The sequence below is a fragment of the Neophocaena asiaeorientalis genome, unplaced genomic scaffold (genome assembly GCF_003031525.2).
Source record: "Neophocaena asiaeorientalis asiaeorientalis breed wild unplaced genomic scaffold, Neophocaena_asiaeorientalis_V1.1 scaffold218, whole genome shotgun sequence".
Classification (NCBI taxonomy): Eukaryota; Metazoa; Chordata; class Mammalia; order Artiodactyla; family Phocoenidae; genus Neophocaena; species Neophocaena asiaeorientalis.
Genome location: NW_020172818.1, coordinates 10,904,087 through 10,927,760, shown reverse-complemented (window position 1 = coordinate 10,927,760; position 23,674 = coordinate 10,904,087). Strand labels below are relative to the sequence as shown.

The following is a 23,674-nucleotide window of genomic DNA, read 5'->3' as shown; positions in this document are numbered from 1 at the left end:
CAGCTTCCCAGTCCCCCGCCCCCACGTGTCTCTGTCACACAAAGTCAGCGACCCACAATGAAGAGAAAAGGTATTTAATTATTTCTCCATCTAAACTCTTAAAGCGCTGAAAGTGTTTTCACAAGTGCCAGCATTTTACCAGTGATTCCGACATTCGCAAAGAAACTCCAAATCACCGTGCTTTATACTTATTTTAATTTCTGCACTGGAAAAGAAAAGGAAGGTGTAAATGAGAACAGGTTAGTTTACAGTGACTCCATCTTTGCTTTTAAATTAATCTTTGCTCTTGGGAACAGAGGGGGATAGAAAGACAGGAAAACATCAAAGCACGAGAGCGAACCGGTGACCAGGATGCCTCCCCGTCCTGCTAACTAGGGATCTAAAAGCCTAGAGGCAGCGCCGTAAACACTGAGAGACATCAGTTAAGATACATTAAAAAAAAAAAAAAATCCCCACGATTCCATTCTCAAAATGAAGCACAGAAACTGACAGTGAAACACGGGTTCCATGTGCGCCCATTGGCCCTGAACGAGCGCCACTTGCTCTACAGCATCCGCCCTGCCGGCCAGGAAGGACCCGCAGGTGGGGAGTGGGAGGGGATGCAACCCCCCCCCACCCGGAGCCACAGGCAGGTCTGTGTGCTTTGGAGGCTCTGCCTCTGGAATGTTCTGCGCGGGCAGGCGGTGGGTTTGAGTCACGCGCCACACGTGGTTGAAGTGCTCACTTTATTTTCCATATGCAAACTGTCACCGTCTAAAGCTTTCAGAAGGACTTGTACAGACAGCATCACCCTGCGAGCGGGGCAGGCGGGCAGGCGGGGAGGAGGCAGGGTCCTCCCAGGGGGCGGGGCCGAGGGCGGGCACGAGGTGAGGCCCCTCCCCCAGGGGCAGGGTGGGGGCGGGGCAAGGGCGGGACACAGAAGTGACTGTGGAGCTGCGTTCAACCCAAGTCCCTGATTCCGTTGGTCCCGAGGAGGGCTCCTCAGTAGGCGATTGTCCACTCTTTGACAGAGGCGTCGTGGGAGGTCGTGACCAGCGTGTGCTCGTCCAGCCAGGCCAGGCTGCTCACGTGGTGGAGCCGGTGCGCATCTGGGGAGAAAGAACATGCGTTCTGAGCCAAACCCAGGAGCTCTGCTCCCACAGGTACCTCAGACCAGAAGACGGGAAACCCGGGCCGAGATCACCCACAGGGCCACCGAGAAACCCAGCAGGATCCTGGTCAACCAGACTCCTTTCCTCTTCTCAGTGGGGAGCATCTGGGTAATGGGAGGGGAAGCAGGTGTTCTCAGCCCCCCACCACTGACACTCCCTGACCAGCAGCGATCCTGGCTGCAGCTCCCAGCGCCAGCACAGTCCTGACAACCACAAACGCCCCTTGGAGGCAAAACTGCCCCTCCCCACAGGGGGTGAACAAGTCTTTCTATGCATAAAGCAACAATGTACAGACAATACACAAACAGTGCACAGTATATCTGTGGTGTTAAAATGGGGAGATGAGGAATAAAACGTTGAGAAACACAAGGCTGGGGTACCTGTGCACACAACAGCCCGACCTCAGGCCAATGCACGTCCAGTGACCTGTGACCCCACGGCCCAGACAAGGACCGGACTTTCCACCCTCTACCCTGCGAGCTCTTGCTGCCTCTTGAACTTGCTCGAGTCTGAGTCTTACTACAAAACTGCTGCTTTCTGTGGAGACCAGGATGGCCCATCTGAGTCTGCTCTGTCCCCGCCTCCATCCTGGACCAACCGCCTTCCCAACCACTTGGGGTCAGCTTGCTGGTCCCCTCCCTCCCCCTGCTGGGCATGGTAAAAAGGTCTGTGGAGCTGAAACAGAACAATTTTTGAATAGGAAAGGATCCCACTTACATTCAAGACAAAAGGCTGCCTGCCAGGTAAAGAATGGATGGAAAGGGACCAGAGCCCGTGTGAGGTGGTGACACGGGAACAGGAGATCTAAGATCCACCCTGGATGGGTAGGGTCCCCACCAGGGCCATGAGCCAGATGTGACTACAGTGCCCCTGAAGTGAGCTACTGCCACATGTGGAAATATGTTGGGTTAAATAAAACTTACTATTAATAATTTCACCTGTTTCTGTTTTAAATGTGGCTGCTAGGAAAACGTCAAGTCCACGTGTGGTTCTTGTTATACTTCTATTGGACATTATTGTCCTAGAGTGAGAACCCAGTTATGAGTTTATATTGAAGGGAGGTGGGGTGGGTGGGAGAAAGCAGGTATTACAGTCTGAATGTTTGTGTCCCCCCAGAATTCCTAAATTAGAAATCTAATGTCCAAGGTGACAGTGTAGGAGGTGGGGCCTTTGGGAGGCGCCTACCTAGGTCACAAGTGGGATGAGCGCTCTTATACAAGAGGCCCTTTCCACCACGTGAGGACACTTGACGAGAAGTCTGTGACCTGGAAGAGGACCCTTTCCCGGCCAAGCTAACACCCAATCCTCGACTTCAGCCTCCGCAACCGTGAGCAGTAGACTTCTGTGCTTTAGGGGCTGCCCAGTCTGGGGTATTTTGTGACAGAGGCCCGAACAGACTAAGACAAAGGAGATGCCAGGAAAACCCTTTTACTCAGTGTGTGTCCCAGGTACCGAGACCACCTGCTTTCACGCTGGGCACACGGGCGTCCTCTGCCCAGACCAGCAGAGCTGATGTTTGCTGGAGCGCCAGGCTTCCATGAGGCCACCTCCCTGAAGCACAGAAGGGACTCTCGAGCCCTGGGGACACCTCTCCGGAGCTGCCTGGGGAGCCGAGGAGGGCGCGTGAATCACCTTGGATCTTGACCCTGGTCTCGGGGTCACTCAGGGTCCACACGTACACCATCATGTCCATGCCGCCTGAGGCGAAGTGCTCGTTGTCTGGAGACCAGGCCAGGCAGACGATCTTTGCATGGTGTCCATAGAAAACGTTGTTCTCCTGGGTGCAGATTAAAAACAGGTGGCGGGTCAGGGTTCAGGCCAGAGTGAGTGGGCAGCACGTCACCTAACCTTCACGAGGGCCAGTGCTCATGAAACGCTTTCTCTGTGCCTGGCTTCTGAAACTCTCACCAACTCACTGACTCCTCGTAACAACCCCAGGGTGCCCACTGCTTGAAGGCACAGAAAGGGGCAGCCCAAGATCAAACAGTAGCCACCGTGCCCTGCAGGACCCGGGACTCCAGGGCTGCCCTTGTAGCATCTATCACATGTGCCCAGTCGCCTGCACAGAGCTCTCAGCCTAGGGAGGGGACAGACAGAAGTGCAAGCATGGGAGGCTCGAGAGGGTCTCGCCTGGCGTGGACGGAGCTCTGTGCATATGCGGACGGAGGAGGGGGCTGCCCAGACACAGGCCCTCGCCCTGGAGGCTGGGTGGGGTGGGTGTGGCCTGCAGGCAAGCAGACGTGTCTACAGGAGCATGTGTCTACCGCATGTCCCAGCCTCGAGCCACTGCCTTACCCAGCGGTCAACATGACCAAAAATAACGCTTTCTGCTAAAGCTTTAGGAACGCTTACTTCAGAGCAGTCCATCTTGTTCTTACTCCCTATATTAACCATGATCTTCTTCAAGGTTGCCTCTTCCATCTTTTGTTGATTCTACTCTGCAGATTACTTAGCACGCTGTAAACAAGGCTTGCTATATGCAAATGAAATTGCTTGAAGTGTGATAAACGCAGAATCTGATAAATGTGACACTGAGGTGGAAGGAGCCTCCTGGGACGTGAGTGTTCTTTATGTTAATGGAGGTGTGGGCGTACGAAGTGTTCTTTATGTTAATGGAGGTGTGGGCGTAGTGCAGGTGCAGGCATATGCGCAGCGCTGGTGTATACTTATGTTCCCACTCATCCTTCATTATATGTAAATTTTACAGCCAAAGATAAAACTACTAAACTCTAGTTAATAATATGTAGGCTGATATATTATACAGATGCCTATAATTTACTTTAAATGCACTAAAATATTAGATTACTAGATGGATAACGTGACATAGTAAAATGGTAATGGCAGAATCTAGGTGGTAAATTCTTTTGACTCCGCTGTAGATTTCAAAACTGTCCTAAGTGTTGGAGGTTGCGGGGAGGGGGCCAGGCTGACTCCATGGGAAGGACTGGAGGACGCTCCACCTGCCCCACACCCTGTGGTCCAGTCACACCCAGCAGGTGACCGAATCCCTCCAGAGTGCAGTCTTGTTTGTGAAATACGACCAACACTGCCCAACAGGGTTGGCTGGTGACACATGGGCACTCTCACACCTCACACGACAGTGTCCTTGGCTGTCCTGCTCAGAGCGGGATGAGCATCCAGGGCCTTGGCAACCGGGTCCTCTCTCTCACCCATCCACCGCTAGGGAACACCCCCGCCCCCAAGTACAAGGCCACATCCGGACGACCAGCGCTCACACTTTATAGGACTTGAAGCAGCAGTGAGATTCAAGGGAAAAAAAAAAAAATCCAGCCTAAGCTTTTTGACAGAAGAGAAAAATAAGGCTCCAGAAGTCACTGAACCAGGCCGCCAGGTGAGCCAACCAGCCCGATTCCACAGCAGCCTTGCTGCCGCCCAGGCCCCTAACTTTTGACAGCTGTTCTGTCTCGGGCCCACAAACTGCTGGACTGCAGGGTAAGTCTCCTTTTCCCACGTCATTCACGCTCTAGGAGCAACGAAGCTGCGTGTCCTGGGCACCCGCCCGGTCGGTGACGACCGGGGAGAGATGCCAGGGCCCCCTCCAGCCGTCTGCGCTGCCCAGTGTGGAGACAGGGAGGGGGCCTGCCCACTCACCGAGTAGCCGTCAGCAGTGCTGAAGACCGTGACCACTTTGCTGGCGTCGCACACGGCGAGGAAGGCGCCGTCATGGGAATACGCCAGGTCCGTCACAGGGCCCTTGGCCTCCAGGAGCTTGCCCTCCTCCTTCAGCGTGCTGCCCAGGATGGAGTATAGGCGGACGTTCCCATCCTGTGGGAGGACAGAGGGGCAGTGGGTCACTCCTGACACGTGAGTGCGTGTGCGCGCGCACACACACACACACACACACAAACACACACTCCCCCGACGCCCTTCTTTTTGGAGGGAGGCACCAGGGTATCAGTAAGAAGCAGCGCCTTTCCTCTTAACCACTGCCCTGGCTCGGCCACCTGCCCACGTGCTGGCTCCTATGCCAGGAGAGCTGCTCCTTTGTCCCCCTGGTACCAGAGGGCAACTCCTACAGCCCTGCGGCAGCTCTCATGGTTGCACAGGCACAGTGGGCAGAGTTACATTAAGATAAGTTTAATTATTACATTAAAATTACATTAAAATTACATTAAAACGCAGAACCCCCCAATTGTGATTCTGCGTGTTTGGGGGCTCATGAGTCTGCTTTTTCCACAAAAACTCCAGCAAGTTCCAGCGCAGGCGTCCACAGGCCAAGCTCTGAGAAGCACCTGTACAAGAGTTACCTCTCCAACAAGGGCCCCTCATCTGCCCTGACTGTCCTCAGCTGGAGCCATCTGCCCCGTGCCCTGTATCCCACACCCGGCAGGTGCCCTCAGGCACCAGGCTCCTCTCCCTGCTCTGTCGAGCCCGGCTCCTAGCAAACGCCCCATCCTCGTAGGGTCCAGGCACCCCTCCTCGGGGGCCAGGAAATGAGGGGAAAGAGCAGGGGACAGAGGAGCCACCAGGATGCGGGCAACACGAAGTCAGACTCAAGGGGAACTGAAACCCTCAGGCTGGCACTCCACTTCATGGGTGTGAAGAATCTCCTGTCGCCTCCCTGAGCCCAGGGAGCCCAGCTCGGGACGCAACTCCTTTTACACGTGCTCCATACACGAGCTCCCCAGGCCAAGGCATCCCTGCCCTGTACCCGCACCCCAGCAGAGCCTGCCTCACTGCCTGGGACCCTTGGTGTCCCGGGAGGCTGCCGTGTCACCTGGGGCTGGCAGCCTGGGGGGAGGGTGGCCTCGCAGGGCAGCCCAGGGAGGCTCTCACTTGGGCGGCAGGAGGCACCCCAGCTGGTTCCCGCCGCCATCCCTCCTGCCCTGAGGCAGCCCGGCACTCACACAGCTCACAGCGCCCCCAGCCGGGCCACATACCCCAGGGCGGAGGGTGTGGGGACAGGGCCTTACCGCACCCCCGATGGCCACCGTCTCGCCACCCGGGTGCACAGCCACCACCTCGGGCTCATAGCCAGGGCTGTCGATGCTGAAGCACTTCCTCTGATCCTTCAGCAGGACGATCTGGGAAACACACAGGCAGCCGTTAGAGAGAGGGCCCAGGACCGACGGCCCAGGCCCGGGCTGGGCTCCATCTTCAACCTTTTGGGGGCCAGGCTAGGGCTCCAGCCACACTAAGTGGGACTGGCCCCAGCCCTGTGGTGTTTCTCCCTCATCTGTCAATATGAATGGTGCTGTTATCGCCACCCGCACGGGCTTCGTCAAAAGCCATCTGACGCCTGAACTTTGGTTCCGCCAACTCTACGTCGAGTGTAATAAATGATCTTTGCTGAGCCGAGTTCTCACGGGTTCAAGAGGACGCAGCCCTCGGAAGTGGTGAAGCTATAAGCTGACACGGGAAATGAACAGGACAGGCTAGACTTCCAAGTTCTGGCTTCTCGGGTCCAAAAAACACCCTTTGCGACCTTGACCCGTGGTGTGTGAAAAAACTGATGATGTCAGTGCATGAGTCCCCGCAGCCCAGGGACACAGGGCTGGCACCCCACCTGCTGGGAGGGAACCCAGGTGCTGACTACGGCAGGTAGGCAACAGCGCTGCGAGGCTCTCCGCTAGCCCTCAGCCCCGGAAGGGAAGGGAGGACAGGACAGACGGCTCACGGTGAAGTGGCCTGGAGGCACCCAGTGCACCACCCCCTTGCCCCGTCACAGCCAGCACCTGCCTTGGCTCCCTCCTACTTGACAGGGCAGCACACGGTCCACGGACGGGGCTGAGCGCCCGGGTGTGCAGGCCCCACTGAGGCGCCCTGATGGCCCGGCTCAGCCCCCTGCTGCTGGGGGTTGGCGGGGTGGAGGGGATGGGATGGGTCACACACACCAGTTCATGAACTGAACTGAGCCTTGGCCTCCTAGGGGTAAGAACCCAGCAGTGCCTAGACGTCACGGAGACGGAATGCAGGGCTCAGAATAAACACCGCGCCTAGCAAAGGCAAACAAAAACAGCAGCTACAGCCCACCGTGTGGGAGCCACGCGCCTAATTAAGCGTGGTGTGTCCGTCCCTGGCATGGCAGGGTCACCTCCCGGTGTATAGGAGCAAATGAGATGCAAGCCCCGCAGCTCTCTGGGCCATGGGGTCCCAAAGCCCCACCCTGGCAGCCACAGTGTGCCTTTGCCCTCTGGCGCACAGCCCAAGGCCGCCTGGCACGGTGACCTTCCACCGTCCTCACCCCCTCTCGCCCCTCGCTACACCCTCCTGGTTCTAATTCACTGGACCGTCCCCAACAGGGTAGCCTCTCTCTGACAGCTCTGGCTTCACCCCATCACATCCCTGCTCAAACCACCAGCTGTCCCAAGGGCAAGCAGGCCCCTCCCCGCCCTCAGGGTGCGTTGCGGGCTGTGCTGTCAGGTAGGGGAGGCAAAGAAGCACCAGGCGGATGGGCGGCAGCACCCTCCCTAAAATTTGCTACAGAAAATGCACCTTGAGAAACATTCACCTGCATCACCTGCCCGACTCCGGAAGCACACTTACCCACCTACACCTGACAGGGAAAGCCTGAGGGCACTGGCCCAAATCTGCCTCAGAGGCAACACTTGAACGTGGCTGTTCCCTGACCTAAAATCGCGGGCCCCTCCAGGACACTGTGCGGACCCTATGACCAGCCATGGGGAGTTCGGGTCAGGACGCCCTAGAGAACCAGGGCAGAGACAGTACATCACAGGACAATCGTCACACCTGATCCCAAGGGCCCTGGACTCCTTGGAACCTGGGGGTTGGACCCTGCACTCGCCAGCCCCTCCCGAGCAGAGCCCCAGGCGGCTCTTCCCTGAACTTCCCCACATGAGCCCAGCGTGAGCCTCAGAGGCCACAGCCTGTCCCGACCGCAGCTCCAGACAGGAATCTGAGGCCAGTGGGGGAGGCCGAGCAAGGCCGCAGAGCCCAAGGTCTCACCTCTCACCTACAGGCCAGGTGCTCAGACACGAGGCTGGGGGAGCCCCCTCCATGGAGCGGCAGCCTTCCCGCCCGTCCTTCTAGAAGGTCCTCGTCCAGTCTTTCCCCCACTTGCTAAGGCGCTCACGGCCCTTGATTCCTCTTGCGCCCCTGCTGACTGCCCAGGCTGTCTGCAATAACTGCTTGACAGGAGGTTCGTGTTATCTAGGACACACAGGAATCCACTCTCCCCAAAGCACTGAAGCTCCCAGAATGGAGGAGGGGTGGCGGATCTGAATGACAGCTTTCGGCGGCGGGTCTGTCACTTGTGCCAGCGGGCGGGGGCTCCGTCACACCTGCCTCCTCTGATCTGCACGCTGGGATGCCCAGCCCGCTGACAGATGGCGTCTGCTGCAGAGCAGGATCCTGGATAAAGTGGGTCAGGCTTGGGTCTCAGTCAAGGGTGCTTCGTTCCAGAAATTCCAGGAGACGGTGTGTAGAGACCTTACCGCCTTGAATGAGAACCCAGGCTGCGGGGCTGAACGCCAGACCCCACTGTGCTGAGGAGCGGCCCGCTACGCCACCCGCCCATCACGTAGCCTCAGGGAGTCATGGTCACTATCAGCCTCCTCGCTCATGGAGATGGTACAAGGAGCCCGACACATACTTCCTCATAATCCTCCCCGTGAGCTGCGAGGGATGAGAAAACTAAAGCTCAGAGAGGGTGAGGAAAACGCCCGAAGCCACACCACCCCAATGCTACAGGGCTGGGATTCGAATGTGAATGGACACAGCTGCCTGGGCTGTGCCTCTTGTGGGCCTCACGGGCGAGGGATGTGCAGGGTGTGTGACCCTTGAGCGCAGGCTCTCACCAGGCTGCCCGGGTTCAAATCCCAGCTCGGCCCTTTGCTAGATGCAGACTTTGGGCAACTTACTCTCTGTGCCTTGGTTTCCTCACCTGTAAGGTGGGGATGACGCCATGCCTGACTGATAGGACTCCAGAGGATTCAGTGAACACGTGGGAAGCCCTCAGCACACGCAAACGGGGCTCAGTAGAAACGGGGTTGAATGCGCCTGAGGGGGACGCGGGGACCAGTCACTGCGCAGCGTCAGCCTGAACTGAACCCGGGTGGGAGCCATACCTGACCGATGCACACGACCACAGTGTAGCCCCCGGGGCCGACAGCCACGCACTTCGGCTGGATGTCCAGTTTCACGACTCCCTGTCCGCTGTGGAGAGGAGGAAGTCGTTATTTCAGTCTCCAGGAGCACAGGGTGGGTGTAAATACACACTCACTGCAGGACCACAGCACTCGGGTGACTCAAGGAAATTCCACCTTGATCTCTACTGCATGAGCCTTTGCTAAAACACAGGAGTGGGTAAGGGAAGACTGCCTCTGGGAGAGAGACGCGGAGTCATGATGGGGGCTGGGACGAGGGGAAGGGGGTGGCGAGAGGAAGTGAAGGGATCACTCCCTGTTCCTACGCATCTGTGCCAAGTGCCGCCCCCACAGCTGCCCTGTCCTGGCTTCTGCCCACGTCCACCAGTTAGAGACCCCGGAATTCCCCGGGTACAGACAAAACTGAGCTCTGACCCCACCCGCCCACAGCCATAACCAGTCTCCTCTGCAGGGAAATTAAAATAAAAAAAAAAAACCTGGTACTTCTAATTGGTGAAAATTGTGTTACCTTTACTTTTGGTTAAAACTATGAAAACACAAACTAGAAAAAGTTGCACATGCAAAGAACTTCTTGAAAATGGTAAATGGAGAAAAATTCCACGTAACTGGCAAGTGTGGCGTCCCCAAGGCTCAGTGAATGGGCCCCTGCGACCGGGTGACCAGGCCGTGGCTCTGCCCCGGGTCCTCTCATGAGCCGAGGCTCAGGGCAGCAGCCCGGCCCCGCAGAGGGCTTCACCAGGGACGTGCTCAGGGAGGGGCATGGACTGGCCCCAGACAGCTCTCACCTGTAGTCCCGCAGCGTGAGGTTGGTGTACCGCACCGTGTCGTCCATGCTGCAGCTCACCAGCTGCCCGCACTCGTCCACGGTCATCCTGGACACCTGGTTCGTGTGGCCCTTCCCGGCGAAGGAGTCGTTCTCCCCCGTCTCTGAATCCCAGTAATGTGGAGCAGGGGTTAAGGAAGAGCCTGACGTCCAGGGCGCGGCGCGAGCCGCCCAGGGAGGCTGCAGCCAGGCCCTCGTCCCGGGCCTGGGGGACTCCTTGTGCACGTCCAACTCCGAATTTCAGGCAGCACACGTTCTGGGGAGAGGGCCAGTAGGCCATTTACAACCCCACACACCCAGTTAGACACAGTCCTCCCGTCTTCAGAACAGGAACCGGGCAGTTCACGGGACTGCGCTGCCCTGTAACAATGCAACAGCACAGCGCCTCCCTCTGAGAGCGGGCTCAGAAGGAAGATGATACCTTTCCCTGGGACCCTGTGTAACTGGGCCAGAACACAGCCCCCCTCCCCCGGCTCTTTCTAGCCTGCTGTCCAGCCCACAGCCCTCAGCAGGAGGCTGGCTGCGCCCCGTGGCTCAGCCGATGGCCACCTAGGTGCCACCAGGTAAATGGGCCTGGGGCTGACCCACCTGGGCAGGGCCAGCGTGTGGACTCTCAGCTTGAGGGGCTCAGGTGTGAGGTGTTTTAAGTTACAAGGTTCTCTTTTTACATCAACAAATGATAGTGTCATTTGCACCGAAGACTGTTCCCTTAGGAAGCTGCATGTATATTCCACTCCTGACATGGTCTTGTGAAGGGACCGCCAGCCATCGATACCACAGGAGGTTAATGTATGAGTGGGGAGGAAGGAGCGGCTCCAGGAGGGGCGACACTGGGCAAGACCCTCCGCTGTACCATCTCCTTACATATGATGGGGTGGAGGGTGACTTCTCTGCCCTCCTCCCTCGGGGCTGAGGGAGACCTTCCCAGGGAGGAAACCCTACAGACCAGGCGGGTCTGCGGAGGTGGGAGAAGCAGGGGGTCTGGAACAGCCCCTCCAGGAGGCAGGGCAGCCGCGGACCAGGAGCCAGGCTGCACGAGGGCAGGCCTCTCTCGCAGCCACGACACATGCCTGAGGCGGGCCCCTCAGACGACCCCTCCCACGCTCGCCATCCTGGGAGGAGGAGGTTGGAAGGGCTGCCGGGAACGTCTCAGAGGGACTGCAAAGCCCCTCAGCGGGGAGCGGGGGTTCGGTTCCCGCCCAGCTCAGCCGTCACCAAGCGGTGCAACGCTGGGGAAGGCACTTGAGGCATCTGAGCTACACTTTCCCCATTTTTAAAGTAAGGGGACTCTCCCAAAAGGCTCTAAGTCCTTTGGGATTCTAACACACGTCGATTCTGCTGCTGCTTGTGAGAGGGAAGAGGCCGACACCAGGTCACAGACGGGGAGAAGCAGCTCAAGTTCAGGGAGGTCCAGCAACCATTCAAGTCCGCACTACGTGACCCACCAGGTCAAGGCTGCGGCCTGGAGGTGGAGGCCCCGAGTACGGACACGGCACCTCCCGGCAGCCAAGACCGGTCAGAGGAGCCCTGTGGCTGCCAGCCGGCTGGCCTCGCCTCTGGCACCGTGGGAACAGGAAACTCCCGACTCTCCTGCCAGGGGCCCCAGAGCCAGCGCTGTGAGTCAAAGGATATTAATGTGCCCATCGTGGCTCCCAGAGTAGATGTAAGACTTGTCGCCGTTTTTATGCACCGTCAGGCACTGGATGGATTTGCTGTGGCCCTGCGGAGGAGACAGGCGGGGGGGTGAGCTCAGGACATGCCATCCTGCCTGTGCTTGTCAAATGTTCTCTACCGGCTAAGCCCCCGGGAGGGGAGGCAGAGCCCTCAACGCCGCAGCCCCGGTGGGCCCAAAACAGCCCCAAGCTGAGCGACCACCTGACAAACCCTTCAAACCCTCGACATTTGGGCCTCCCCACCGAGGCACTCAACCCGACCTGGGTGGAGGATGGGGGTCTAGTGGAAGCCCCAACAGCGCACCCAGTCTGTGCAGACGGACCCATCTACCCTCCCTCCCCATACAAGGAGGAAACGGCCACAGAGGGTGAGCCCCTACCCGAGGGGAAGCAGCAGTAGTGGGGAGTAGTCTTGGGAGGGACCAACCCTTGCAGAAGCAGGCAGGGGGACCCCCAGGCCACTCGGAGGCCCAGGAGGTCCCGGGTGCTGCTAACGGTTCGTCCTCTACCCAGAAGCACAGCTCGCGGCTCCGGCTCCAGCCCCTGGCTCGTGAGGTTTCTTCTTTCCCAGCTCTCCCCTTCCCCCGGAGGCTGTCCCAGAGCTGGGGCCCCACAATTTCCCCGACCGGCAACATGGTGGGCCCAGATCACTCATTTACAACCAGTTGTTTGCTTCAAGAAAGGCACTTAACCTCCCCCATAACTGCTCCTTGGATGGAAACAACCCGGAGGTTTGGTCTAATCATAGTTCTTTCCCCTCACCAGAGGCAGGCGGGTCCCTCTGAGCTTTGCTGACTGTTGCCACAGTGGGGTGTGTATCTTCAGAGAAAGGTACACACCGTTCTCAGAGACGGGAGAACCAGTGAACAGACCCCAAGTCCTTTCCACAGGGCAGCAACCCACTGGCCCTGCTACTTAAAAGCGCGGTCCTCAGACCAGTGCTGGCCTCGCTGGGAGTGTCGCCCCATGCAGCCTAGAGACTGAGAACCTGTGGTCAACAAGATGCCTGGCGACTTGTGCACGCCCCCGCCTAGGGCAGCAGCCTCGCCGGGAACCTGTGAGAAATGGAGCTCTCCTGTGTCCCACAGATGAACCCTCTGAGCGCCAGGGTGTCGCCCACCTACCGTGTGCTAACAAGCAGCCTGGCTCAGGTGACTGATGCGTCCTCAAGCTTGAGCCGCAGGGTCACCTGGGTGCGTCTTAAAAGTACCGGCACCTAAGAGCCATCCCTACGGTCTTGGTCTCTGACCGCATCCCACTGGGCCCGTACAGAGGCATCAAGCCCTTTGTGGAAGCTCCCAGGTGATCTCAACGTGCGCCGGGGCTGAGAACCGCTATTCTAAAACTATGTTCTTCAAACTCCAGCTTGTTCCTGGGCTCACTCACAGCCCGACATTAGCACCAAACACTGCTCAGGACTCACACACGTGCGGCAGGAGGGCTGGGATGTTTTCTCTGACAACTGTAAACGCCCATGAGGTTCCTGAGCTGACCTGGGGGTGGGGGACAGGAGCCTGGCTAGTAGCGGCTATGCTGTCGGCGACAGTGACATCAGCGGGAGCAGTCAGACCCAGGCCTCCATCACTCCCAGGGCGCCAGCAGACACGGGGCGATGCCTGGGACAGCCACCTGAGCCCAGCATCAGGGCGGCTCACGGGAAGCTGCTCTTCTGGGCAGAGGAAGCAGGTGGGCAGTAACGCCTGACTCTCTCCAGCAATTTCTCCCCATTGCATGGAGGCCCAGAGAAGTGACTGCGCCGGGGACCCCTCCCAGCTCCCCTGGGCTCTGTGCCAGGATGTATACACCTTCACTTTACACTCATCACACTGGGCTGGAGCCTGTGGAGCAAGTGGCCCCAATGGCCCCATCCTCAGGGCCAAGTCAGATAAACCTTTGTGGAAGCAGAGGGTGCGGGGCCAGCACTGAGGGCCGAAGCAGCTGTCGCTCTGGATCAGCCCTTCCCGTCAGCAACGCCCCCCCTGAATGGGATGCAGCAGGCACCGAGCCCACCTGGGCCTCACGAGCTAGTCACACAGGGTTAAGGGGGCAGACAGCCAGGCTCGGCCCCTTCCTTTGGGCACGGTCATCTGCACACCGAGTCCACAAGGGCCGTGACCTCAGAGACTGTGGGATGGGATGTACACAGCACTGCAGGGCTGGGCAGCTGGCCCTCACTGGACCTGAGGGGAACAGTCCCAGGCTGGCCAACCCCAAGCCCACAGGGCCCAGCCGTCTCCCAGAGCCTGTCTGCAGAGCCCTGAGGCAGCTGAGCGAGCAGGCTGTGAGGAAGCACTGGGGTTTGGCCCCAGGAGGTTCAGCTGCCAGGACGGGGTGCAGCGTGGAGCTGGGCTATGGAAACCCCTCCCTTGAGGGCACAGCTCATCCAGGGTGACAGAGCAGGCGAGGCTGACCCCGAGTTCCCACCGCAGCCCACCCTCCAGCAGAAGCAGGTCTGCAATGGGCAGTGACCAAGCAGGGCCCCAGGACACAGGAGCTTCTAGTCTGGCTGCGATTTCCTGAGGCCAAAAATTCCAGGGCTGACGGAGGGGCAAGGAACAGTCCCCACTGCAGGGGACACTCAGGGCAGACCCTGGTGATCAGCCAACCTTGAGTGAGCCGTTCTGGGAGACGAGGACGGGAGGCAGGCCCTCCAATCACTCCCTGCTGCCCAAACCTCACGCCTCGGCACCTTGGGCTCCGACTTGTCCATTTCCTCCCAGTCCCCAACAGTCGCTCATGCCTGCCCTGCTCTAACCACAGAGGACAAGTGCCTGCCCACACCCATTCCTACGTTCAAACCCCGCACACTGTCAAGGCCCAGCTCCAAGGCCTGCTGGCCACCCACGTCTGCGGTGATACCCCATGACGTGCCCTGTCTTGGGCTTCAGCATCTTCCTGGTCCTGCCTCACAAGCGGACACAGCCAGTGGCCTCCTAACTGGGGGAGGCTGATCCCCCCAAGACAAACAACCCTGACAGCAGGGGCACAGGCTGCTGCCCTGAACCCCAGGCCCTGAGCATCCAGCTTCACGGTAGCTCAAAGGGGAACGTGGCATCCGGCCTCCCACCTCTGCTAAACTCACATCCCCAAAGCAACCAGCGTCCTGCCATTCCACTGGGCCTCACCTCACCTCAGTTGCCCTACGTCTGGCCAGGCGCCCACCTGCCCTCCAGCCAGCCCCTGCACACACAGCAGCTCCACAGCCCAGCCATACCTTGATGACCCGCAGAGGTTTGCTGGGGTTGTTTTTGTCCAGGTAATTGATGTAGCCGGACAGGGAGATGCTGAGGAGGTGGTCCTTCTGCCACAAGCAGCCCAGCTGCTGGTCCAGAACGTTGGAGCCCATGGTAAACGTGTTGACAACAGAGTTCACATTGATGTCCCAAATTTTAGAGGTTTTGTCTCCGGAAGCAGAAAGCAAGTGGGTGCTATCGGGACTCCAGCTGATCTACTCAAACAAACGGTGGTCATGGGTCAAGCATTCCAGAGGGGGAAGAGACTCAGACAGCAGCTTGTCCACAGCCCCCGTTTCTGAGCAGGGAGGATGGCCCAGAAGGTGGTGGGACACACCAGGGCAAGGACAGGATGAGCATCCTGGCCACTGGCCTCTCCAGGCCACGTCACCATGTCCCACATGACCCTGAAGGTCTCTGCCACTGCCCCTACTTCTAACCCCCATCTCAAGCTTCCAACTTTAACACGTGTGTACAGATGACAATAAACGCAGACACGGCCCGACCACGACCACAGACCACGTTGTGAACACGGACCCATACTTACAGCATAAATGCCGCCGTCGTGAGCCTTGCTTCCTCCCAGGGCACACAATTTCTCTCCCGTCTTCCCGTCATAGATGTAGATCTTTCAGGAAACACAAATAGATGCAGATCAGGCGTGCGTGTGTGGAGGCCCAGCAGCTGGCACGCTAAATGAGCTCCTCATTCCTGCTCCACCATCAAGAGGGAGGCATCAAGACTGTGGCTCTTACAACAAAGAATCTAAAGACAGATGAATTTCGAGCTCCTTTAAAAGGAGAGAGATGGAGAGAGGGGTCTACCATGCTTTGAGGACAGAGCCCCTTAACTGAGCTGCATCCCAGGAGGGGGAAGGAGGGAGCTGTACATCGACACCAGCTTTACTAAGTCTGCCTGTTCTGAACCATCGCAGAGGACCAAGAGACGAACCCCTCCCTCCAGGACCCGCAGCCCTTACCTGACCATCGGCCCCAGCTGTGGCAAATCTGTTCCCATCAGGAGAGAACCGCACACAGTTGACGAAGCGGCTGTGGTCCTGCAGGAAGTGGGACAGTTATCCGGTGACAGGCAGTTCAGGAAAGCTCTCTATGCACCACGCGGTCCACAACCACCACACGTGTGGATGCCGGTCCACGGAAGATTTTAGAGCTCAGCGTGAGTCCCAGCCCGCCCGCCATGGCCGGGTGCATCTCTGCCTGGAAGGCCTCCCTCCACCGTGACGTGCTCCCTGAGCTCCGTAGACAGTAACGCCCCCCACCCGCCCTCCAGCCCTGGAAGGGGGCTCAAGGCCGGAACCCTTAGGCTTATGAGGCCGGGACCGTGAGGCCTCATCCCCAAGTCCCCAGGGCCTGGCCCGGGCCCGGCACACGGCAGGTGCTCAGCGGGCATTTGCTGAACAAACTGAGGTTTTCAAGAAATTAAACAGTGGTGATGACCTTTGTGGGAACAAGAGTCTGAGTGACTGAGGAGATGTGATCTCCAGGGGTGATTCTGTTACCTGAGTAAGTAAATGAACTCATTCTTTCCTCAGTCAAGAAGGGTCTGCATCAGAGAATGATCCTCTGAAAACCCCACCAGCCACCCATGCAAAGCCTGGCTGCTCTCCCACCCAACCTGCAAGCACGCAAGAAGCGTTAGCTATCAACTCTCCTGAAGGTACGTGGGGTAAACTGCCCCTGCAGCCACGGACGCCCAACCTGCAGGAAAAGCAATTCAACTCAAAGTGTATCACCTGCACCCACCAAGGTAAACCACCAACAATTTTAAAACAGGAGCTGCTGGGGTGGTAGAACTGCATGTGTTTGACTGAGTAACGTTATGGGTTGACTTGTGTCCTGAAAAGGTAGGTTGACATCCCAGTACCCGTCAATGTGACCTTATTGGAAACAGGGTCTTTATAGGTGTACTCAAGGTGAGATGAGGGCCTTAGCGTGAGCCCTGATCCAACACCACTGGTGTCCCTATGGGAAGAGGGAGATTTGGACTTGGTGCAGGCACAGGGAGACCACGTGAAGATGGAGGCAGAGCCTGGGTTATCCCCCCACAGCCAAGGCCTGTTTCACCTTCTTGGTTTCTCGGGTACATCTATCCTGCTTCCATGGCCGAGCTTTCCTGCTCTAAGGTTTGTGTTCTGAGCTGGAGGATGGCCACTTCCCAGGAGGCGCACAATGCAACAAAAGCAATGATCTTTCCAAACTGGGATCTCTCAGGCCCTCTGACTGTTCTTCCCCCATGACTGTCACTCACCCATCATCCTACCACCTCGAGGAGCCCTGGGGAGCCTCGGGCGGCCCTGGGGAGCCTCGGACACTCTTCCTTCTACAGGAGACAGCCCCGGCCTAGAGAGGCTGTGTTCTGAGAGCCCAGGTCTACGGTTTCTCGTCCAGAGCTCTCTACGTGAGCAAGCTGGCCCCGAGCCCTGGCCAGGAGGCAGGCAGGCCGGGCGGGGAGCCAGCTGCACAGCCAGGGCCCGGGGCCCTCTGTCCCTCGGGTGGTTCAGAGCCCGTGGTGGGAGGGCTGCTGAGACAAAGACCCCAGGTCTCTCCCAATCCCCCCAGGACCACTCTGTGGGAAGTGGAGGATGGACAGGCAGACACAGCTCCTCCTGGAGGAGGTCAAAGGCAAAGCTCTTAAGAGACAAAACCTCCCACACAACTGCCCAAACGTCTGGTCCTCTTGTCCTGACCTCTACTGGCTGACCCGGCCCTGCTGCTCCGGGGGAGGAGGCTGGGGCCGGCTCCCTGGGACGGACGGAGCCCCGGCCAGACACCCCGAGAACCGGGGTGCCGAGAGCTCCCCTGGGTGGAGCAGACCACGGGGCTGAAGGGGGGCTGCGGTGGGCGGCATAAGGAACACGCCGTGAACCAGAGGGACCCTCGGCTACACTGCAGTTCCAACTCGTCAAACTCCAGGCGCAGTGGTTCCCTGAGAGAACAAGACCACCCCCCCCAGCTAAGGGGTCAGGGTGCCACAGCGGGGCAGCACAGACACCAGGCCACAGCCACCCTGCTTACACCACTGCCCCCGCTCCCCTGACCACCTGCCCCCCTCTGCGCCCCTGGTGCTACAGGGGACGTCACGCATGTGGACGTGTCTGGCGTCTGTCTCCCTGCCAGGGGCAGGGCGCCCTTCCCCAGGCCCAGAACAACACGGGCTCCCGGGGTTCAGACTGGACAGGGAAGACGCCCACCCTGGGGACCAGGCGCTGTGGCTTTAGAAAGTTCTCCCTGTCAGGTTTTCTTGCAACTTGAGCCAAGAGGCCAAATGAGCAGGAGACTGATGCCTGCTCCTGAAATAGCCCATTTAAAGGGAGGAACAGTGAACAGCCCATTAACCAAAAAAATGAGGGCTAAAAATAGCCCAGTCCACAGGGAGGAGAGGCCGGAGGACCAGGAAGGAACGGGCTTGGGGAAATATCATGGGGGGGCGGTTCAGACGAGTGGGCTGGGCTCCTGGCCCCTGTCCCTGCTAACCGTCCTGGAGGGGCAGCACCACTCCATGTGGCCACCTCCGGGGGTGGGGCTGTCCCGCCCGGCCTCAGTCACAACCAAGCGGAGCTCTGGCTGGAACCTCCCCACCGTAATCACCCCCCAACCCTGTTATCACCTGTGCCCCCATCACTACCTCCCTCACCCTGTCATTACCCCTCCCCCTCAGCACTGAGAAACCTGAGATGGGAGCAATTAGCAATCATTAGGTAATGCACCCAAGTCCACGTCACTGACAGGGACGCAGCACCACCGGGCGCCACGGCGTGACCAGCCCGTCAGCTCAGGTGTCCCTGGGCGCCCTCCTGGCTCCACCAGCCTCAGCTGTGCCCTGCAGCAGGACTCCTACCCTCACGCTGAAATGCCCTGTGCCCACCTGCCGTGCTCCTTCGTCACAGGCTTGTGGAGGGACGAGCAGTTCAGACGCCCGTGCCCACCACCCCGCTGCCTTTCCGAGAGCAGCATGTACCTCCACGGTCTGCACTCCGAAAGTGGGTGTCCACCCTGACCTGGAACACTGCCGCGCCCTCCTTCAGGCCTCCGCACCCTCCTAAACCGGGCTCCCTGTTCTCTCTGCGAGGTCCTCCCTTAAAGCGCCTGAAAGCACCGCATCCCTCGCCCTGCCTTTCCCGTCACCCAGCACAGATCTGCCTGCCCAGTTACCACTTTCCCCTGGAGAAAGAGGACCTGATGAGGGGATGAAAGGCTCCTTCTAATCCTCTTTGGGCCACTGACCATCCACGGAGCTTTGCCGGGTCACTCCCTGCCATCGGCTCAGGAGTTCACCGGGAAGGAGACCGACCCTGCTGACCTCCCGGCACAACCACCACAGACGCACGCACACCCCGGCACAGGGGCCGTGTGTGTGTGTGTGTGTGTGTGTGTGTGTGCGTGCGCGCACGCGGGTGTGTTGGGGCCAGTGCAAGGCGGGCACCTGATACACACTTCAACTCAAACTTCCGTTTTCTGCCCTGTTGTAAGGACACAGGGAACAGGAAAAAAACAACCAGAAAACCTCGCATTTTAGAGCTCAAATTTTACTTGTCTAGGAAGGTGATACTTGTAATAACAGCAGAGACAGAGATTCCTAGAAGGAAGTGTAACTCCCCGTTAGGTAACGTGTGAGACACACAGGTGACAGGCTGTGCAGCCCACCCGCGCGGAGGAGGGAAGGCCAGGCGTCCCCTTCGCCGCCAGGTGCGGTTGGGTGACCTGTTCTCAGAGGCTTGGGCAGATGCGGCAGGCAGTTTCCAGTCCAGATCACACGGTCGCAGACTGACAAGCAGGCCCAGGGCAAATAAGAGTCCTGACACTTGTTGCCCTGAGCAATCATTTCATCAGACACACGCCATCCCACGTACTGTGGACACAGCCCTCAGAGGCGCCCCTCCAGGAGTGTCTGCGGCCACCTGGGCAGCCAACCTGCTCACCTGACAGAGGAGGACGCAGAGGCTGGAGAGGCATAGAAACTCGCCTAAGGCCACAGCGGGCCAGGTGCACAGACACACGGGTGAGCTAGAGACGCTTAGTGGGGCCTGTTACTACACATCCAGACGTGTCTATCACAGGAATGCACTCAGCAGGAAGAAGGCTCCACGGGAGAGGCAGGGTCCACCTGCCCACTTCTTTTCAGGCCACCCTTAGGGCCTCAAAGGGGAACCTAAACCCCTGCGCACAGGACACCAGAGGTGGACACCGTGCTGTCCATGGCCTCTGTCCCACAGCCGGTCCCCTGTGACCCTGGAGTCACTGCTCCAGGTGGACTGGGGCTAACTCCAGGGGAAAGCATCTTCTACCTGGTGTTCCTACAGCCTCTCAGCCCGTTTCAGGTTCAGGTAAACAAGGACAGAGGACCAGGCGGGAACCAGGGCAGTCCGGCTAAAGTTGGGCCATGAATCAGCTTCGTCTTCACTCTCACTCTGCCACCATGAGAAGCTGGTTTAAGCTAACGAACTCATGAACAAGAATGAAAAGCAACTGGACCCCTGCACTCAGGCCAGCAGGGAGGACTGCAACACTGCTTTCCTTCCATGCGGGGCTGAGCCTCCTTGGAGTTGTTCTGGCCTGTACTGAAATTCGGAACACCACTTATTCCTTTTTGAGGCAGCAATTTGAACTCGACCCCTCTGTGCTCCTAACATAATCACCCCTTACCCCACGGTCCTGAACAAGGTCAAGAGGAAGGTGGCAGGAGCTGGAACGGGACGGAAGGGCAGCCCTGCATGCTACAGCTTTACTCTGCGGCCGTGAGGGCCTAGGGCGGTTACATGGAAAAGTCACAGGCTGATCTCACGTTGTCAGCGTCTTACAAGGTTTTTCAGGTGGGTGTGGGGGACCCGAGTGTCCTCCTGTCCTTCCTGCTTGAGGCCAAATGAGCCTGTTAGTCCTTTCCAGCAGAAAGAAACCCAACAATTCCTGACGGACACTGAGACGTCCACCAGCATCTTTCCTGTCGTCCCCACAGCTCTGCGGGGCCACTGGAGGAGGGTCATCTTCACCCCGTTTGCCGGGGGCCCAGAGGCACGGCCAGCTGGAGGGCCGCAGAACCACCACCTGCAGCACTGGGCTGCCACCCCATGTCCCCCATTCTTGGTCCACAGCCCCTTCTGATCTCTCGCTAGGTCCTTATGCAGGAAGACCTGGGGACAAGCTGTGTGCCCACCCTGGAGACAGGTGCCTGCCAGGGCCACAGGGTGAGGGCAGCACTCTCAAGTTAGAAAGGAAGGGCTTCCTCGGTGGCGCAGTGGTTGAGAGTCCGCCTGCCGACGCAGGGGACACAGGTTCGTGCCGCGGTCCGGGAAGATCCCACATGCTGCGGAGCGGCTGGGTCCGCGAGCCATGGCCGCTAAGCCTGCGCGTCTGGAGCCTGTGCTCCGCAACGGGAGAGGCCACAACAGTGAGAGGCCCGCGTACCGCAAAAAAAAAAAAAAAAAATCTATGAAAGAAAGGAAAACGGAAAGAGGAAGAACCTTTGGACAAGTCCCCAAGTGAGCACACGGGAAAGCCTGGCAGGGTGGTGAGGGGCACAGATTCGGGACAACTCTGGACTCGAATCCTGGCTCCAGTCACCCGCCACCGAACCGCTCCGTGCAGGGTTTAACCCACATCTGCAAGGAAGAAATGAATCCTTCTGGGGGGTTAGGGACAGGGAAAGGAGCCCTGCCCATCCACAGCCCTGATTATGGCCACATGAAGCCAAAGAGAACACGTGTGGCGGGCGTCGGGAGCAGGGCTACTTCATGGGTACGAGCTGGGACGGCCTCTCGCTGCCAAGGAAACCTCCCCTCCCTCCTCCCCTGGGTGCCGAGCAGGAAGCCCAAGTACTTGACTCAGCCTGACGCACCGGTGTCCCAGGGTACTTTATCCCACTAAAAACACATCGACCTTGAACCATGGCCTCCAACATAGTGCCACCACCTCCCCATGAGCAGCAGCCCCGGAGTCAGCCTCTGGGAGATGCGGGGTGTCGGGAGGGAATCCAGGCTGCCTGCCCTGCAGGGCGCAGAAGCCAGCCAGGCCCCACTCGGTGGCCACGGGATGAATCCAACCCCATTTTACTACAAACAGGTAACCTGGAGAGCCCCTCTGCAACTGAGCCGAGACCTACCTGTGTCTGGACATGCTGCCCACGGCCTGAGTCTTGTCCCCAGGGACCACCCCTGGGGACCCACTGAGGACCATCATCGCCTTCCCGGCCACGCCCTGCCTGCTCTTTGGGCTTCACTGCATTGTCATCAAAGTTAACAGGACTCCTCAGCCAGCCAGTAACATTCGAGACACGTCCCCAGACCTCGGCCAACCCCAGCCCAGCCGCCTCCAGAGGAAAGAGCTGGCCGTAAAGCACCGCGCATCCTCCGCGCTGCAGCTCAGCGCGGTCACTTCCACCTCCACCCCTGGTGCTGGCTGCCTTTCAAGTGTTTTCACAAGACAAACTGGGAGGGCAGGTTCAGAAACGTGGCTGCCACGACACCAGCCTGAGGGCCATCCCCTGCCAGGCGCCCTTCCTCTGTGCTCCAGCCTCAGACCCCAGGTCAGGAAACAAGCATCGTGGGCCGCTCTGGGCCTGCGGGCCCTATGCACAGATCAAATCCATGGTTAAAATGCTCTCATGTCCATGTCTCCATGCCCATCTTGCAGATGGGAAAGGTGAGGCTTCGAGGGTTCAGGCACTTGCCTCAGTCAGGGAGCACGTACAGAGCTGGGACTAAGGTCCCGAGCCATTTACACCCAAAACCTGTGTCACTCCACTGGGGCGTTTAGAGCACATACCCACAGGCAAAGCACCTAACTCTGCTCACCCTGTGTCACTTTACAGGTGTGACCCTGCCCATATCATCTCTCCCGGGGAGGTGCAGGAGGGAACAAAACCAGACATCCCTGGAAGCCCACCTCCTCTGCCACTCTGGTGGCTCAGTGGATCTCAAGCTGGTACAACTAGAGGGCAGGCTGCTGCTGGGCCTGGGCTCCCCTTTCTAACAAGGCACCTCCGGGCCAGGATGCTCGCCTGGTCTCACAGCATCAGAGTTGTGCTTACCCCCACCCAGAAATACACCCATCATCCCAGGGCGACCCCCGCCCCATCCTGGCATTAATGCTGGGCGCCCGTGACCTTCTGCCATCAGCTTCTAACAGGTCTAGACTCCACTGGCTTCACATACAAACCATAAAGTTCACCGGAAAACCACCCTCCGGAGAAGCCCACTCACGCCAATTGTGAACTTGAACTTGAATGGTGGCCCCTCAAAGAATGCAGCGCAGTTGTCGTCGCTGCCGGTCACCAGGCGGTATGGCCGGCTCTGCTTGATGTCCACGCTGTTGATGACTTTGTTGTGTCCTGTGATCTCGCCCACAGAAGAGCCGCTGTCCCACAGGAAGACGGCTCCGAACCTTTACCCAGGAGGGGAGTCACAGGAGAGAAAAGTCAGTCCTGGGAAGATCACCACGGGCAGTTGTGTCCCCAGCAGTCAGAGGGCAGTGGTGCTGGCAGGGCAGCCCTGCTCACAACTGTGCTTCATACACGCTCCCCAAAAGAGCCAACACTGACGGCACCCAGGATTTGTCTGAAGGATAGGAGAACAAGCAGAAGCAGTCCCAAGTGCCTCTGGGAAGGGACTGCACGTCTGTGTCTTATGGCCCAGACCCAAGGAGCCTCCCACATGAAGGTGCCTTAAAAGCACCTGCCAGGGAACAGCTCCTGG

The 23,674-nt window shown here is 58.7% G+C and overlaps 1 protein-coding gene across 1 annotated transcript in view; it reads right to left on the bottom strand.

The window, feature by feature from the left end:
* Positions 1 to 172: 172 nt before the first annotated feature.
* Positions 173 to 23,674, bottom strand: part of WDR1 (WD repeat domain 1) — a 24,498-nt gene continuing 996 nt past the window's right edge. The window contains 11 exon segments of the mRNA XM_024741759.1: positions 173 to 1,088; positions 2,784 to 2,928; positions 4,764 to 4,937; positions 6,086 to 6,196; positions 9,200 to 9,287; positions 10,024 to 10,180; positions 11,694 to 11,781; positions 14,949 to 15,182; positions 15,515 to 15,595; positions 15,947 to 16,024; positions 23,183 to 23,363. Coding sequence (XP_024597527.1) covers positions 982 to 1,088; positions 2,784 to 2,928; positions 4,764 to 4,937; positions 6,086 to 6,196; positions 9,200 to 9,287; positions 10,024 to 10,180; positions 11,694 to 11,781; positions 14,949 to 15,182; positions 15,515 to 15,595; positions 15,947 to 16,024; positions 23,183 to 23,363 — 1,444 coding nt within the window. The 3' untranslated portion in view covers positions 173 to 981.